Raw genomic sequence first — 18,712 nt, 5'->3', positions numbered from 1 at the left:
ATGACTCAAGCTCAACCGCGGCATCTCGGAGCTAGCGGTTCGATTACGAAGCCCTTTCGAGGGGTTCGCAAGCGGAGTTGGGGTCGCTATGTTTCCGAGATACGGCTACCGGGGAAGAAGACGCGAGTATGGCTTGGCTCCTTTGCCTCCCCCGAGATGGCGGCACGTGCCTATGACTCCGCAGCAGCATTCTTGAGAGGTACCTCTGCCATTCTCAACTTCCCTGACTCTGTGAGCTCGCTCCCACAACCGGAGTCGTGCTCGAGAGAACACATTCAATTGGCAGCAGCAAAGGCAGCGGCGCAAGTGAGGACGATGGAGACGATGGAGGGTGATGGAGATCAACAAGGGACGAGAAGCGGATGGAGTTCGACGATGTTCGAGCAAGTGAAGGAAGTACCATTGTTGAGTCCATTGAGGTTGGGTCTACTTGGCTTTGGACCAGCCTTGAATGAAGAAGACCCTTTGTTGTTGTTACCAACCTATTTCTAATTTTCTTTTAACTAAACATTTGAATCAATTGACAAAGATAGATTAATTGTGTATTTTCCTTTTGGGATATGAATGTGAAGAAAGAATTCGATTCATTCATAGAAAGGAAATAAATTGTTGACATATATTTTTTAACTCTCTCTGTTTTTGGCTTACCATATAGATGGTTGCTTGTTGCATTATTTTGATGATAATGATTGGATATATTGATGGTGACTACTTTTCCATAGATGGAAAAATCCATTATAATTTGCAAGTACAAATGTGCTTTTATCTTATTATATTATTTAATTAGGATTCAGGGTCACGAAGAACGGTCGGTATTAGACAACATGAAATGAAAACAACTTGACGACCCACGAGATTAAAAGCATAAAGACTCAAATATAATAAAACCTAAAACTTAAATAGTATTTATCATTGAACTAAAATTTATATATATATTAAATTACGAGATCGACATATATCAAAATTATAAAGTAAAGTAAAACTCGATTGCAAATTTCGACAATTAAAATTAGTAAGAAAGTTTCATTACGATTTTAACTCTCACAAGTGTCATTTTTATTCAAACGTAGAAGAATTGCTATAATGGAATGAAAACAACTAATGATTATTGTTCCATATCCTATAGAATGTTTCATAAATATACAAATTTGGAGCTCATAGAATTAATATCTATATGTATATAATGGTCCCAATTCTACCCTAATTAGGGTAGAGGATTAATTTTTCCTTTTTCATTTTGTTTATATATATAATTAACGTAGATAGTAATAAAGACTTAGGTACTATATAATTATATAATTATGGTTGTTTGTATTTACTCCAAAAGCCTTATTGTGATTAAAAAGGAGAAGAAGAGAGAAGACATGTTATGTATAAGAAAAAAAAAACTTTTGATCTGTATGAGTTTTGAGCTTCGTTTTAATTTAATCAGTTTTAAAATATCCTATTTTTAATCTTTAATCAAAGTTACAATTTTAATCTTGAGATTTAAATTTTGTTTCAATTTTCACTTATTTAGAGTAATCTATAAAATTAAATCAATTATAGTCAATCAAAATTAATTAAATTTAAAATTTATAGTTCGTACTTTATTTTGAAATACTTAAATTGATATTAATGAAAATGAGTATTGAAACTAAATATAAAAAATAAAAATATTAATTATTTTGAAACTAAAAGTAACAAGTTGGAACAAAACTCTATTATGTTAAGATAAAACGGTAACATTCTAAAACTTAAAAATACTTAATCAAAACATAACAAAAAGTAAAAGCATAGCGTTTTAAAGTTCGAGAGGTTCAACCGAACAACTAAGGGGAAAAAAAACAAAAGTAAATGGAGAAGCAAGCCAAGCATTTGCTACCCACTTTCTTGGCAAGTTTGTATGAGAAATTATTTTTATGTTATTTTTTAAATCTATTTTTCAAATTGTACCAAATATGAAAAAAAAACAAATATTTTTATATTTTTAGTATATATAAATTTTAAAATGTACATTTAAAAGCAAATCATTTTTATAGAAACGTTGCAAGAATAGAAGAAAAAAAATTAAGATATAAGACTCAATTAAATTAAAATGCATATTACATGATAAAAAAAACTATAGAATTTACAAAACAATAATCATGCATATTTTTTCAACAAAAAGATAGTAGTAGTCATTGTTGCTACCATCGCTCGTCGTTGTTGACTATAGTTGGCATTCAAATCTCGAACACATTGAGCTAATTCCTCGTGGGTGCTTTGGCCTAAAGTCTCTCTAGTCTAATTTGAGATGATCCGAATAAGAGATCCTTGCACCAATATGATAGCAAGTCTATTACTTCAAAAGGTGAGTAATTCAAGAAAAAACACAAAAAGAGTGTAGTTCGAGGATGCTCATCTTCCACTGCCCCTTGTTTCCTCATGGCTTTCTCCAACTTCTTGGAGTGGGGCTTCGGATCTACTCATCCTCGATAGTTGGGGGTAGTTAACCAGGCGATAGTGACGTGGGCATGCCATGAGGGCTCATCTCCCCTAACCAACCGTTGAGGGGTCATAGAGGGCTAAGCGACTCCCCAAGCTTGATAATCGGTTTAACATGTTCATTCATGAACGGTAGGAAATAACAAATAAAAAATTATTTTAATGTAGTTATAAGGGAGAAGAAAATAATTTTTTTACTAAAATAATTTGTACCCAAACACAAACTATTATAACAGACGAAATATAATAATCAACTCAGTGTCTCAAACATTCCTTTGATATTTGCTATTATTTTATCACCTAACCTAATAGTTATCCACCCAGTCCCGCTTGTCCCCAATGCAGGCCAAGGTACATATATTAGAGTCAAATAATTTCACTTTTAAACAATGTTTGTACATATAGGTCAAAATAGAATAATCCTAAAATTTTCATGTACCAAAATAAGATTTAAACCACGGCTAAGAATGTGTTCAATAATAGATTTGGAAAGGATAAGAATAGTTTTGGGCTCTAGCTATTAGATACATATCAAGTTAAAGCTCAACTATTTTTAAATAATGTATCAGCCTGTGTTTTTAGGCTATAAATTTTATTTGAGTAGTACTTTTTTTTATTTTCTTTTGGCAATTTTCTTTTGGCAATGCGTGATATGAGGGAATCAAGCCTATGACATCGACTTTGGTAGAACCAATTTAACTATGCTCGTATTTTTTAAAAAGAAATTATGATTATAATAAAATCAAATCCTATCAGTACCAACCTCCTGAAGGAGGATAAAGTTTCTCTTGTTAAACTTACAACTAGAAATCAACTAGAAACAGCAGAGAACGAGTGATTAAAAATGCTTGTGTTTGGCATATGAATTTTAATTTAGAAGGTCATATTATGTATACCATATTATATTATACATAATTTAATTTGACACGGATGAAATAGGTTTATAGTATGAAATATTGTATTCATCTAAGTTAACATCAAGATTTCAAATTCAAAATCCAGATATGAAAACGTTGTTTTCAAAATTTCTGCTATTTGGATCACTTAAACCAAAAACAAAAACAGTCTAAGAAACAAGTTTGTGAAATGAATAGTCATGGAATTCAATAATCTAAAGAGCATACAGCAAAATTCATATACCAAATCAAAGAACTCTAAAAGCTCTCCGAGTTTTCTTGACAGTCAAATAGTATAGGATTAGCGAAAATGTGAGCTAAGTTAGGAGAGAGTGTACATGTTGATGCTTCCCAAAAACAGAGCTTAAGAATTAGAATGTTAAGGTTTAGCAAACAGTTTGTTGGGCCACACACTACACATGAATTAACTACCTCTCTACACTTCATCCCTCTCTTCTTAGATCTTCCTTCCATCTTCTTCTCCTCTTATAATCTTCAATCATTCAATTCTAAAACTCAAAACTTCAAAATCCCTTCCTCTCTCTCTCTCTAATTAATTCCTCAATTCAATCCCCATCATTAATTTTCAAGGTACTTTACCTAACTACTTGTGTATTACACTTTTGATCATCTTTTTGGCCTATTTTCAACTCTTCAAAACTTTCCAAGCCTCCATTTGCCAACCTCTTCCTCCTCCTCTCCCTTTGCCTAATTGCATTTACTTCAACTTTAATTCAATTTTGAAGCATCCCCCCATTATTACCTAACAATAATTCATATAAAAACATCTCATCATTCCTATCTTAAAGATCCCCCATACGGTATGTTTAAGTCTCAAACGTCCCACTACAACCCAGAATTTATTTTTTATTACTTAATAAACCCATGAATCCACAAATGAAGACACAATCCCTAAACTCTACGATCTATATATCTGTCTATATGTATATGCATAAATGAATTATAAGTAACCATTTGCAGCAAAGCAATGAGAATGTTGTAGGTGAAGCTGAACAATTTTAGTTGCTAAAACAGGAAGCAGAAACGCAGAGAAAAATGAGGGGAAAGCCAATGAATGGTAAACTCACCTTGGTCCTATGCTTTGCAAGCTTTCTTGCAGGATCACTCTTCACTGGACGCAACAGAATTCAAACCAAAGATCCTCAGTTTCATAACCACTTTGAAAATCTTGAAGCAGCCACTCCAGATTGTGATCATAAACGAGTGAGTTTCACAAATTTTGAACTCCTGTTGATGTAAAACTGTAATGTTAACGTGATTCTTTTTATTTTTCTGCAGAAATTAGTGGAATCGAATGACCAGGATATTATGGTGGAAGTTACAAAAACACATCAAGCACTTCAGTAAGGAAAATCGATTATACCGAAACTTTTGTTGGATTCCGTTGTTGAATTCTCTTTTAAAAGCTTTGTTTGGTCAGATCTCTGGAGAAAACGTTCGGAAATTGGGAGATGGAAATGGCGTTATCTCGAACGAACGGGAGGAATTCGAGGCCGCTCCCGCCAGAGAAGGCGTTTGTGGTGATCGGAATCAATACGGCCTTCAGTAGCAAGAAACGCCGAGACTCGATTCGAGAAACGTGGATGCCTCGAGGTCCGTAAAACCGAAACCTTAACTCGTAAACAAAAAAAATACAGAAAGAAATGGGCGTGGAATTGAACAATTGATGATGGGCGCAGGAGAATCGTTGAAGAAAATGGAGAAAGAAAAGGGGATTGTAGTTCGATTCGTGATAGGAAAGAGTGGAAGGCCAGGTGGAGCATTAGATAGAGCGATAGATGAGGAGGAAGAGGAACATGGTGACTTTCTACGGCTGAGGCATGTGGAAGATTATCATCAATTGTCGACGAAGACACGGCTGTATTTCACAACGGCGGTGGCTCTTTGGGCGGCAGAGTTCTACGTGAAGGTTGACGACGATGTTCATGTCAATTTGGGTAAATTCAAACAAAGTTTTGAATTCCTTTGAATTTTATACGTTACGCATCAAAACATTCAATGTCACATTTCCCATTAAAAGCCTTTAACTTTCAAATTAAAAGCTAAGCCATCAAAGTAATGCAAAATTTAAAATTGGATTTTCAAATTGATTTTATAAGTTTTAAGATTCAATTTTTTTTTATTGTTTGTTGATTTAATTTTGTATTTTTTAAAAGTTTACAGATGTAATTGTTATTATTGAAAAGTTTATTTTTCTCAAAATATCTTTTTTTTTTAACTATGAAAATAACACTTTAAAAGTACATTTTAAAATAAATTGGTTTTATAAAGTTTTAATTTTTGGGTGACATTTTCAATTATTCAAATATAGTTTAATAAATCAAAATACTTATAAAATAAAGTAAAATTATCTATTTTAACGATTATAAATATTGATAGACTTTTATTAGTGTCTATTATCTATTGTTAAAAGAATATGATATTTTGCTATATTTACAACGGTTTTGGCATTTTCAATAATTTATCCTTTAAATTTTTGATTTTTTTTTAAAATTGAGTTTAAAAAAATTGTTAAACATAAAAATAACAAAATGTAAATATCTCTTTATAAAAATGGCAATTTTTGGAATATTAAAAATGAGAGGTTTGTGTGTAGGGGCGTTGGTGACAGCGCTAGAACGGCATCGGTCCAAGCCCAGGATTTACATGGGCTGCATGAAGTCAGGCCCAGTTCTCTCTCAAAAGTCAGTTCTCATTCCCCTTTCTCTCATATCATTTATATCAAATATTACTTATATTAATACTTTCAACACTAACATACATACATAAATACATATATATATATATATATATATATATATATATATATATGAATTAAAATCCACCTCATCCAAAAATTTTACTCTAGAAAAGAAAATTACCAATTTTTCACGATACACGTAAAATTTTCATATACATATATATTAGCATACATCGACCGATTTAGTATAGGTTCAAAGGAGCTCTAGTCCCCTTAATTTTATCGTCTTTATATAATATATATACATATATATATATATATATATATATATATATATATATATAAAACTATTTAATTTTTAATATATGTAGATAGTTTAGTCGTTACTTTGTTTGTCAGCTCCAGAAATAATAATTATACACTTCCTTACCTAATTTAAAGCTACTAGCTAGACTATTCAACTTCATTCATTTTACTATATTTTTATTTTTATAAAACTTCAACTTAATCATTTTAGCTTTTTAATTTCTTTTTACTTCTTCTTACCACTCACTTATAAATTATTTTGACTAAACTATAAAATCTTATCAACAAATTTTCTAGATCTGTCCTTGTTTGCATATGTAGATTTTTCATATATATATGCATGGGTGTATACATGCATGTTTAAAATAGTACTTAAGACGAAGACTTATTATAGAGTTAAAATTGTAACATAGCACTATAAATTTATAATAAATTTGATAAAATTGAAAGTTTAGAATCTAGAAGGATAGAATGGAACCTTTATTAATATGGAAAAAAATGGATGGATGGGGGCAGGGGATTAAAGTATCATGAGCCAGAGCATTGGAAATTTGGAGAAGAAGGGAATGAGTATTTTAGGCATGCCACTGGCCAAATCTATGCCATTTCTAAAGACCTTGCTGCCTACATTTCACTTAATTTGTAAGTAACATTCCAACTATTAACTAACCCTTTCCCTTTTCTTCTAATATTAACTAACTGCATCCAAACCTCATCCTTCTTTTCTTTCTCTTGGGTTAGTCCCATATTACATCGATATGCGAATGAAGACGTGTCGTTGGGAGCTTGGTTAATTGGCTTAGAAGTCGAACACGTCGATGATCGTTCCATGTGTTGTGGAACTCCTCCAGGTCGATCACTACTTTACTACTTTACATTAACCATCTATGCATGCGAACACAAAGATATATAAGTTTGTATCTAACGTTGATCTAATTGGTTTGATTTTGAAAATAATAGATTGTGAGGCAAAATCAAATGGAGGGAATGTGTGCGTGGCGACATTCGATTGGTCGTGCAGTGGGATTTGTGAATCTGTGGAGAGAATGAAGGAAGTTCATAAGTTATGTGGAGAGGACAATGGAGCTATTTGGAACGTCGCCGTTTAATGCCAAGAGATTGTTGAGTAAAAATAAAACAACGAACGAAGAATCCCCTGATTCATAAATGCAAAGGAAACTTACCTTCCGCTTTTCATCAATCATTTATATCAAATTATTTAAATCCAACTTTTGTTTCTTATTTCTTTCTCTCTTTTTTTCAAACAAAATCAAATTTAAATATATTTTTATATTGAAAAATGGTCAAAAATAGTAAATTTAACCAAATATTTACAACATAAAACAAAAAAAATTTAAATTTTTATTATCAATCAAAGTCTATATATTTCTATCACTCATAACATATAAAATTTTGTCATAATTGGTAGATATTTTAATTTATTTTGTTTAAAAAATTTACCTTTTATATCTATTAACTTATTAATTCAAATATATATATTTATATTAATTAACATCAATTACTTAGGAAATTTTATTTCTTTCATCTAAATTTTGGAGGTGATATCGTTTAAGTTTCAAGTTTAGTTTTAATTTAGTCCATCAATTTTAAAATATTATAATTTTACTTTTGAAATTTTATTTCAATAAGAACTTATACATTATCATTTCCATCAACTACTTGCTTATTCGACTTCAATATCTATTAATTAATTTTAAATAATTTTGAAGTGATAAAATTATTTAGTTTATTTAATTCTTTTAAATTGATTAAAGAAACATTAACACACTCCAAACAAATAGTAAATATTTAATAATAAAAAATTCATACTAAAAATCAAATTAAAATAAAACTCAAATCTAAATCTAATAAATAGAAAGAAAACTCTAAAACTTTGAAAATGTAACGTAATTGAAACCTAGAAATCCAAATATAAATGATACCGAGAGATTAGGTTAAAATATAATTGATGATAGTTAGGGAAGTAAAAGAAAGGAATTGGATGATACGTAGAAAATGGAGTATGGCTGACATTCTTTGCGTCAATTTTAATTTCATTACTCTCTCTATATCTTCCCTTTATTCTCTTCTTCTGTTCAACCTTTCATTTTTACGTAATTGATTTTTTCAACCTTTCTTCTCTCTTTTCCATTCAACTTATCATTCTCTAAAATTCCCAGAATTTAATTATGTGAAAACAAAGGAATTTATTCTCTTCTCTTTCAAGTTTTGTTTCTCATCATTACCATTGGAATACTTAATTCTCTCTTTCTTTTTATTGCAGAATAATACATTGTTACTGTTAACGACAACCTGTTTTGATAAGTATTTGAATAAGTCTCATTTCACAACCCACCTCCGTTTTTGTTCTTTCAATCTTCACAGAATAATAGATTCAAAATCCGAGAGAATATTTGAAAGTTAACATTTCAAAATTAGAGGGTTCAATTTTATGGTTTATTCACATAAAAGGGTTTCAACGAAGGAATACAATTACAGAGACAAATTTCATTAATTATATTTTATTTTAAATTAAATAACAACTTAGTTTAGTGAGGATTAGATTACTAATCTTTAGATATGGAGGTAATGTCAAAATTAATTATCGAGCCAAACACGCTCCAACAAATATGAAAGTTGGATCCAATGTGTGTGTGTATATATATCTTAATTTAAAGTTTTTTTTTAAAAATTATAAATAAACATCTAGGTAAAGACTAACTATAAATCATATTATAAACAAATTAAAACATTAATTGGCAAATTAAAACTCTAAAATTGCATTAATATACTAAAACAAATAGATATAAGCTAAGGTTAGAATGAGTATATATTTGGAATTACACATTGATAAGTTTAGGTTTAGTGTTTATTGGCAATTATAACTATAGGGAAAATTTAGTTTCAAATTTTAATTAATTTCATTAATCAAAACTTTAAAATAAAATATCAAAATTGAAACCAATTTTTTTTTAATGCAAACAGAGTGAATAATATATCTAGCAAATATATAGTATTTGAGTTTAATAAATTATATTTTTTTGAGTTTTTATAACATATTGACATAACCCTATAACCATAAGAAATAATTAAAAAAATTCGTTACCTTTGTGTGATCTATTTTAGATAGTCGGAGATAGGTTAAATACATTACTTAGAATTTTAACATTTATAGTTATATGATATGCTACATAACTCTTTTTCATTTCTAACATTTGTTACATGTGACCATTGTCGTTTTCTTCATCTAAGAATGACACATAATTTAGAAGAAAAAAAAAATTGTGCAACCTTAAGGTTAATGATTACAAAGAGATTAATTAATTAAACTCACAATTAGGGTTTATTTTTTACTCTTTCGTTTTAGTTGATGAGCACTACTTTTATATCTACAAATTTTTTGTTTCCTCGATAAATTGTTGGTTTTAATAATACTTATTGTTCTCAATCACACATAAAAAAAGTTCAAGAGAATGATGAGTTTCAAACACTACAAATTAAACGACGAAACCTACAAATTTTCTAATTTCAATCTCGTAAAAAGAAGAGAAGAACAAAGTGTGAATAGTACAACAAAATTAGCTTTTGAGAGAGTGATTCTCGAACGTTATAAAGATATCAAAGACAAAAGTGATTTCTCTTTGATTTTGGAGTTCAACAAGTAAATCATCATTTTCAATAGAATGGAAACATGAAAATCGTATAGTATAGTATTAAAAACAAAATCATTTTCAAACGAAGAAGGTTAAAGATATGGAGTCCAAATTCGTATGTAAACGCGTTATGTATGGAGAGTTGACAAAGGAAGAGAGGAAGAGGCAAAAGGAGAGAGAGAGGAGAGGACGGGGGAAGGACGGCCATGGAGATAAGGCGTAGAATTGAATCAACAAAAATGGCAAAATCGAGGTCATAAGATGATCAATATATGCTCTGTCACATGTGCAACCAATATATATACATACCATGCATCAGCCAATTGCCTAAATAACTAAACCCTAACCCAATTTATTATTTTTTTTAGTATAAACCGGGTCGAACATTTGAATCCGAGACTTTTCTTCCTATTTTTTTACTTTCCCTTCTCCATCGTAATATTAATAATTAAAATTTAAAATATCATTTTAGTCTCTATATTTTAGTTAGATTCAAAATAGTCTATGAGAATCATTTTAAACCCTTTGCTTTAATAAAAATGAGCTTTTTTAAAAACACTTTAAACTTTAATTAAACACTTTTGCTAATCAAAATATCATTTTAGTTTCTATACTTTCAATAAACCATAAATTTAATCTCTACTAATAGTTTATTGTTATCTATTGTACAACATCTTTTTCAATAATTTTTATTTTTTAAAATAATGTATTCACACATATTGTAATTTCCTTTCATGAAAATTATTATTATTATATAATCAATTTCGATAAAAATTAACTCTCAGATACGGAAATCAAAATGATATTTTGAAAAAAATGTAAACATTTTTTAGTTACTTCAAATTTTGAGAAAGTATATTCACCCATGGTATAATCTCACGAGAAATTATTATTAAACTAACTATAAGAAATTAAACTTAAGATGCATCAAAAGCAAAAGAATTAAAATAATGGAACAATACCAAAACGGTGCACGGAATAGTTGGTTGACACCATCTTAACACCTTCATCATCTTCCATCGTTCCGAACAATATCAAAATGATATTTTAACCATATGAAAATGGTAGTGAATATCCCAAGATCATATATTATATGTACGAATGATTAAATTAAAAAGTAAGATTGCTTTGGGAGCAAACTAATGCCTCTAATATCCCCTATTTTATTAGTCTCATTATTTTCCTCTCTCGGGATCGTTCATTGGTCTTTTTTATTATATTATTTCCATCTTCTTCGTTCTTCTTTCAAATTGCTAACCCTAATTAATATTATATCTAATAAACCCAATCAAACCCTAATTCCCATGCTGGCGCGTGTCTTTCACTCTCTCCCTCTTAGCCCTCACCTATTTTTACCCTATTTTGACTCTTATTTATTTATTAATTACTACTAATCCTCTTGTTAGTTTTGTTAATTATATGCTTAAATTTTCTCTTACTTTCGTCTTTTATGTGTTTTTTTTTAGTTTTTATTTAATTAATCTCTATGAATTAGGGTTTGGTTTTGTTGTTCAATCATTAGTTTTAATCTAGGTTGGATTTGGTAGTAATTTTGTTTGCGATTTTTTTTTTATTTTGGAAATTAAATCTATACACGACTCTCAACTTTCTTACTTTGTTATCTAGGAATGATTATGTATCGAAAAAAATGTTTTTCAATAATACATTTTTCTAGCACACTTTATATACATAATTTTGTTTGAAACCCATTTTCTCAAAATTTGGCTTTTAGCGTTTTCTTTAAAATGCATTATTTTTTCAATTTCATTTTTCTAAAATGCATTTTGAAACGTTACCAAACACCTCAATTTTATTTTAAATGATTTTTTTTTAAAATTTAAACATTTTAAAAGGTAATCTAAATTAAACCCACGTAATTTAAAAAGTTATTTTTGTTTTTGAAACTTTGTTAATTTTGCTTTTGAAACTTTGTTAAGAATCCAAACGTTTGTAATTGAGAAAGATACACTTAATTTTAAAATACAAAAACGAAATTGTCTAAGGACCGATTCAAAATGAAAAAGGATCAAATGGAAGCTATATATCCAAGGCTAAGTTGAATTTTCTTTTTTAATTTTAGTTTTTGCTAAAAAAAAGTTTTAATTTGATAATATAATTTTGTTTTATAGGAAAATTCAAATGTACCTTTTCTTTATAAATACTAATGTGAGAATGAAGTTATTGTAGAAATCATATATATAATGTTATTCGGCAAAAATCAGTTTTGAGATTCAAAATAATTTATGATCATCAACAAAATTTTACTAAAGGTGGTTTCTCACTTAATTTGAATAAATTAGGGATGTAAACAGGTCAGATCGGTCGAGTTTCTTTTCAAGTAATAATAAAAATCAAATCAAACTGACTCAACCGATCAAATTTATGTTCGGACTGTGCCATTGGTTGTGTTCGATTTTTTTACAACCCTAAATTGTAGATGGATTATTGATATTTAGTGAGGGAATTAATATGTTAATTAGGATATAATTGTTGGTGAGATTAAATTTACTAATGATTTCTTTGCTTCATATACTCTTCTCCATGATCAGTTTTCTTGTGTTACAGATTACGTAAGAATTTATGTCCCCCAACAAAATTAAAAGTAGTCCAATTGTAAATTTAAGGTTAAAGTCATGATTTTTAATTAATAATTTTTAAACCTCTTCTTCAATTTAATTACTATATGCTTTAACCAAAAGTTTCATTGTTATAATTCTCCTACTTGTTTTATCAAATTTACCAATCAGCTCTCTTTTCAAGGAAAATACACCATTGTTTCAAAAAGAAACTCCAAAATCCAAAATCCAAATATATATATGTGTATGTTTGTACTATGGTCAACCTCAAAATCGCTTTTAAACATGGTTAAATGAGGTAAATTTAATAATAGGTGTTTTTTTAATTAATCACCAACTAAAAATACATTTGTAACATTTTGATAGTACTAGCCTAAAAAGACGATAAAAATTAAATTTATTACTAAAAGAATTTATTTCTAGGTTCTCGAACTTTATAACGTTGTTTCTTCGTTCTCTAAATTCTTAAAGTTAAATTTAATCTATTACTTTTTAACGACATTTTTAAAAATCAAAATTTGGAACCTTAAAAGAAAAAACATGAAAATATTGTAAAAATGTGAGAGAAAATAAGTTTAATGTTAAAAATCCGAATAGATTAGATAAGTAACGCGTTTATATCGACGTTGAATCATCATCATGTAGATTATGTAGGAACACATTGAAATTCAAGTATTGTATCAATATTTATGCTCCAAAATTCAACTCTTTTATTTATCAGGAGTACTTCCATGCACACAGTCCGAAGAAGTATATAGTTACCAAATAGAGTCTTCTTCGATTAATCGATTTCATAAAAACTGCTTTGTGTTTTGATTGTATTGGAAGCACACGCTCCTAAAGCAGAGAGTCCATTTGTGTAGTAAACTACAGCTAGCAATTTGAGGAAAAACCATCCCCTCATTTTCCCTATTCCTTCTCTTTTACGATAGCTTTAACCATCTCCACCGCCGTAGTCTCCGCCGTCAACGCTTCCCCTTTTCAATTATAAACTCTCTCCTTTTCTCCTTTTGACTCTCATTTCATATTTATACCCCCTTCGTCTACAAAACTTAGGCTTCATTTTTCTTCATTACCCTAATATCTTTCCAGCTTTGGTGTGGATCAATATAATTCGACTTTGATCAGTCCAATTATTTGTTTTCTTACAGAGGATATATAATATAGTTGGGTGTTATCATTAGGGTATGTAAATGGGCTCCTCAGGTGGTGGTAGTGGCGGTGGCGGTGGCGGCGTTCCTCCTGGTTTTCGGTTCCATCCGACCGATGAAGAGCTCCTTCATTACTACTTGAAGAAGAAGGTATCGTTTCAAAAATTCGACATGGAAGTCGTTCGAGAGGTCGATTTGAACAAGATCGAACCTTGGGACTTGCAAGGTAAGCTCCCCTACTCCTTTTGAAAATTCTCATACTCTTACTACAAATCAAGTTAAATTAGGGTAAATTTCGTTCTTATGATGGAAAAAAAGTTAGTTCTTATACATTGGTAAAACCATATAAATTCATTCTCTATAATTGTGATTATTCATCAAAATTGTTTCATCAAACTATAATTTAACTTCTCAAATCCATACTACTACAATTGTAATTTAATTGTTTAATCAAATATTTGGTGAATATAAGTTGAAAAAAATTAGAATTAGTTCATATAATTTAGTTCATATGTTTAAATAATACCACAGAAATGCTTTCTATAGTTTCAATCCTTATCATAAAGATTCTTAAGAATAGGGTTTTATCAAATTATATATATGAACTAAATTCTAACATAAACTTTTAATTTGCTAACATAGTTGACTCTCTTCATTAAAATTTTACTACTAAATAATAATAAAATTGTCATTTCCTATAAAAATTATAATTATTTACATGTATGAAAAGGGTTAAGTTTTAGAAGAGAAAATTGTTAAATAAATAAAATAAAATGATTTTGGTGGTGAAGTGGAAACTCTTCTTCTTCTTCTTTTCTTAATTAACTAATATTTAATTTTTCTTCTTTTTGTAGTAAATTTATGATGAAATTAATTCTCAGCAGTAACGTAAAGAAACTGCTGCTTCTGCTGCTCATGAGAGTTTCATAATTTTTTTTGACTACTTGAGAATTAATATGAATAGTTTATATTTGGTTATATCCTAATACTTTTAATTTCTTGTAATTTGTGCAATCTCAAAATAAATCTTTCCCAATTATCCATGCATTATTATTATTATTATTTTTCATATTACTAGTTCTTGACTTTTTCCTAAAAAAACAAAAGAAAAAGAACTCTCCATGAAATTCGAGAATTGATGATTCACATTTAGCTAAAGTTTAATTTAGATATGATTAAGAATATATATTTTAAATTAACAATAGTTTTAAGTTGAAATTATTTGAATTGATTCAGTGGTCAAAGAGAAGTTGTGAATTCCAATGTGTTCTTTAATTTGTTGAGTTGAGAATGGAATTATATAAAATTTAATTTAATTTAATTCTCATGCATATCTCTTGTGTGTAAAATTTCAACTCCCTAATCTTTTATTCTAAAATATGATTATATTATTAATTAGATGAATCATGTGTTTAGAAGCTAACAAAAACATCTTTTGAGATGATTGCTTAATTAAACATTTACTCCTATTATAATTTCATATTATTAGGTTTGGATTTAGGTTAAAGAGTAAAAATTATTAATTTAATCTCTATAATTATTGATAGATTAATTTGATCTTTTAATCCATAAGTCAAAACTCAATTTATTTATAAGGGTAATTAATTTCAGGTAGTACTTTGTTTTTCTATACAGTAAAAATTAAACCTACCACACACATGACAAATTTTATGCAAACTACTGCTAATACTCTACATAAAAATTATTTCTCTAAGAAGGTGCACGTTGCCTTGCACCTATCTATGATGTAACCTTTGTTACTCGGACTTTAAAAATTGATACATTAAAATAAATATGAAATTTGATTAAATTATTTTTATATTATCTTAGTAGAAAATGGAAAGTATAAAACTAAATTGTTTTATTTATTATTATTATTTTTTGTATGGTTTAAAAAATAGAAGTATTATCAATTCATTAGTAATTCTTGTTATGCATTTCAATAAATTGTCTAATCATAACTTACCACGTGACATAGCCAGAACCATTTCTTGAATCCATCTGGTTGTATATATATATATCATGTGATTAACTTATGATTAATTAAACTCTTTGAATGAATAAAAACAGAGAAATGCAGAATAGGGTCGACACCACAAAACGAGTGGTACTTTTTCAGCCACAAGGATAGGAAGTACCCAACGGGGTCAAGAACCAACAGAGCCACCAACGCAGGGTTCTGGAAAGCCACCGGACGTGACAAATGCATTAGAAACTCATACAAGAAGATCGGAATGCGTAAGACATTGGTGTTCTACCGTGGGAGAGCTCCTCACGGCCAGAAAACTGATTGGATAATGCATGAATATCGCCTTGAGGATGCCGATGACCCTCTTTCCAATAATTCTGTGAGCACCCCGTCGTCACCATTTCTTTCAGTTATTTTTGCTGTCTCATCTCTCTTTTCAAATAATAATTAAATGGAACTTTCTTTGATAGCTTTATGTTTTTGAAGTAGTTGAAAATTCAGTCAAAAGCTAAATAAGTGCTTGTTGAACATTTGTTGTTTCTTAGCTTAATATTAATATTCACTTATTGACGACTGTTATACTAACTTATTCTTACATTTGTTACAGGAGGATGGGTGGGTTGTTTGTCGAGTTTTCAAGAAGAAGAATCTATTCAAAGTGACAAATGAAGGAATGGGAGGAGGAGGCGGTACATCAAGCGCGAACTCCGATCAACATCTTAACAATAATAACGCTCATTCCTCAGCCTCAATCGCCACACCACACACATTCCTGCATAGAGAATCTCAATACCAACTCCGCCAACCCCAACAAAACTACGCATCTCATCCTACATTTGAGCTCAACAAATCCGACCTAGCCCTCCACTACATCCCAACCCCACCTCAACCTTCACATTTCCCCCACCACCATCTCTTTCACCCTAACCTTTCCACCATCAAGCCCGGCCTCCCCACCTCGTCTTCCGCCTACGACTACCCAGCCCTCTCGTCCTTGCCACCCGACACCCCCCTCATGGCGAAACAACTCATGTCTAATAACCCTGAAACCAGCCAACCGACTGATGGTATAACTGAGCCCTGGGCCATGCTGGATCGACTGGTTACATCTCATCTTGGGAATGAAAATTCGAGTAAGGACGTGAGGTTCGACGATGAACATGGGTCGTCGTCGGTTAGCCAAATCAATCAGCTTTCGTTGAGGGGGGAGATAATGGACTTTTGGGGGTATGCTAAATAATTGAAGAAAGGAATAATAATGCTTGGTGTTAATTTTAAAATATGAACAGAAGATGGCTGATAAGAATTGGAGGCTGGATTCTGGATGTGTGACATTGCATGTGGATGTAGCTAAGGATGCATTTATTTGTTTTGCAATTTCATTTTGCTTCATTGGTTTGTGACACATTATTGTTGGTTCAATTCAACATTCATCTAAATAATATTTTCTTGCAGAGAAATAGAGTCATCTTGTGACACTATGAATTCTTTCTCATTTCTATATATTTATGACTTCTAATTTTGTTAAACAATTCTCAAACCCAATATCTTTTGAGTTCATCATTGCCAAAGATACTCTTGTTTTTCCTTTCACAAAAAGTAGTGTTATTCAATTCTTAGTCCGTCAACATAAACATAAACTACATTATTAATTCACATATAAAACTGCATTAAGATAACATTAACCATCACAACACATAACGACAAGAAAATTGATCTCTCACAACTCCTGCTTGGCCGCACCGGATTTGTTCATCTCTCCCGCCGGCGGTTGTTCATCCAAAATCCCCACCACTCTCGGACCCTTAATCTTCTCCTGCGAAAGCTTCAACAAACTGATCTTAAGAACCCCATTCTCAAGCTTTGCTTTAACGGACTCCAAATCCGCATTAACGGGCAACCGCAATTGCCTCCAGAATTTTCCATAGCTTCGTTCCAATCTATGCCAATGATCACTCTGTTTCTCCTCTTCTCTTTTCCTCTCTCCTATCACTTTCAGAACCCTGTTTTCTTCGTCTAATTCAATCTTCAGCTCCTCCTTGTTCATTCCCGGCACATCCACCATGATCTCGTGACTCTCCGCGGTCTCTTTCCAGTCAACTCTAGCCGGCGGGAGTGGTTGTTGTTGCAGAACATCTTTGTTTTCGTTTTCGAGTAATCCAAATGGGGTTTGTTCCAGAATCCCAAAAGGGTCGATGAATGGAAGAAGGGAAGGATGGGATGAGGTAAGTAGAAAAGCAAAGATGAAGATTGTGGAGAAGATGAGTTGTATTGCCTTTGATTCTGCCATTTTTTTGCGGTATTTGCGATTGGTAATGGGATTTATAGGCTCTTTTGTGGTAGTTTCTAGGGAATTCTAAGGAAGAAGAAGATGGAAGATTCGGGATTTAGTTGGAAAGTGGAACAGAGAGACTGAGTTCTCCGGTTGCTTCTCGACATTTCTGATGCTAAAAAACCATATCATTATCTTCAAATATCAAATAAGCAAATATGTTTGTTATTTAGATTAGTTACATATCAACATGGAAACATCGACACGTTAAATTTAATACTATGATATCATCATTTTGCATTCTTTCCACCACTTCATATGAAAGAAATTGATCCTCTTTTTTTCTTTTTTTGTAAGAAAAGACAAACTGTTTCGAATGGCAAATTATGAATGGATGAATTTGTTGAATGCTAAAAATAGGTGTCACTTAGGAGTTGAGAGGCACTTAAAAGAAATATTTTTTTTCACTTCACCTATCTTTTGCATCCTATCGAACTATTTTGTTCATAATTTAAGATGTGTTGAGAAAGTTTCATCTTATTATTGTTTGAATATCAATATTAGTTAGGACAAGAAAAGCTCAAAACTATGAATTTTATTATAGGTTTAGGGACTTTTCAGATTAACTTACAAAGAAAGTGTTTTCTAAAATGCCATTTTTAATCTAAAAATAAAATCAATATGTTTAGTTACATTTTCTTCAAATGATTTATATATATAAA

At 30.4% G+C, this 18,712-nt stretch overlaps 4 protein-coding genes across 5 annotated transcripts; 3 read left to right on the top strand and 1 right to left on the bottom strand.

Annotated features, from left to right (window-relative positions):
• LOC101221536 (ethylene-responsive transcription factor ERF022) lies at positions 1-492 on the top strand. Its single transcript, XM_004141563.1, has one exon. The coding sequence runs from the start codon at positions 1-3 to the stop codon at positions 490-492; it is 492 nt and encodes a 163-aa protein (XP_004141611.1).
• A 3,374-nt stretch (positions 493-3,866) lies between these two features.
• On the top strand, positions 3,867-7,611 carry LOC101218850 (probable beta-1,3-galactosyltransferase 8). 2 transcript variants are annotated; one of them, XM_011657743.2, is made up of 9 exons: positions 3,867-3,953; positions 4,398-4,586; positions 4,662-4,726; positions 4,804-4,976; positions 5,063-5,320; positions 5,980-6,067; positions 6,886-7,011; positions 7,111-7,220; positions 7,330-7,611. In XM_011657743.2, exons 2-9 carry the CDS (start codon positions 4,419-4,421, stop codon positions 7,476-7,478), a joined length of 1,137 nt encoding a protein of 378 aa, XP_011656045.1. In that variant the 5' UTR covers positions 3,867-3,953; positions 4,398-4,418; the 3' UTR covers positions 7,479-7,611. The 2 variants fall into 2 exon arrangements, with proteins under 2 accessions (XP_011656045.1, XP_004141519.1); XM_004141471.3 differs by lacking the exon at positions 3,867-3,953 and having other exon boundaries at positions 4,191-4,586.
• Positions 7,612-13,522: 5,911 nt separating this feature from the next.
• LOC101221300 (protein BEARSKIN2) lies at positions 13,523-17,178 on the top strand. Its single transcript, XM_004141562.3, has 3 exons — positions 13,523-13,975; positions 15,820-16,097; positions 16,326-17,178. The coding sequence occupies exons 1-3, from the start codon at positions 13,792-13,794 to the stop codon at positions 16,956-16,958; spliced, it is 1,095 nt and encodes a 364-aa protein (XP_004141610.1). The 5' UTR covers positions 13,523-13,791; the 3' UTR covers positions 16,959-17,178.
• Positions 17,179-17,306: 128 nt separating this feature from the next.
• LOC101218610 (22.0 kDa class IV heat shock protein) lies at positions 17,307-18,040 on the bottom strand. Its single transcript, XM_004141470.3, has one exon. It carries the CDS (start codon positions 18,006-18,008, stop codon positions 17,439-17,441), a length of 570 nt encoding a protein of 189 aa, XP_004141518.1. The 5' UTR covers positions 18,009-18,040; the 3' UTR covers positions 17,307-17,438.
• Positions 18,041-18,712: the final 672 nt, after the last annotated feature.

Source organism: Cucumis sativus, chromosome 5 (assembly GCF_000004075.3).
Source record: "Cucumis sativus cultivar 9930 chromosome 5, Cucumber_9930_V3, whole genome shotgun sequence".
NCBI classification, from domain to species: Eukaryota; Viridiplantae; Streptophyta; class Magnoliopsida; order Cucurbitales; family Cucurbitaceae; genus Cucumis; species Cucumis sativus.
Note: the sequence above shows the minus strand (reverse complement) of the source record. Positions and strands in the feature narration are given on the sequence as shown.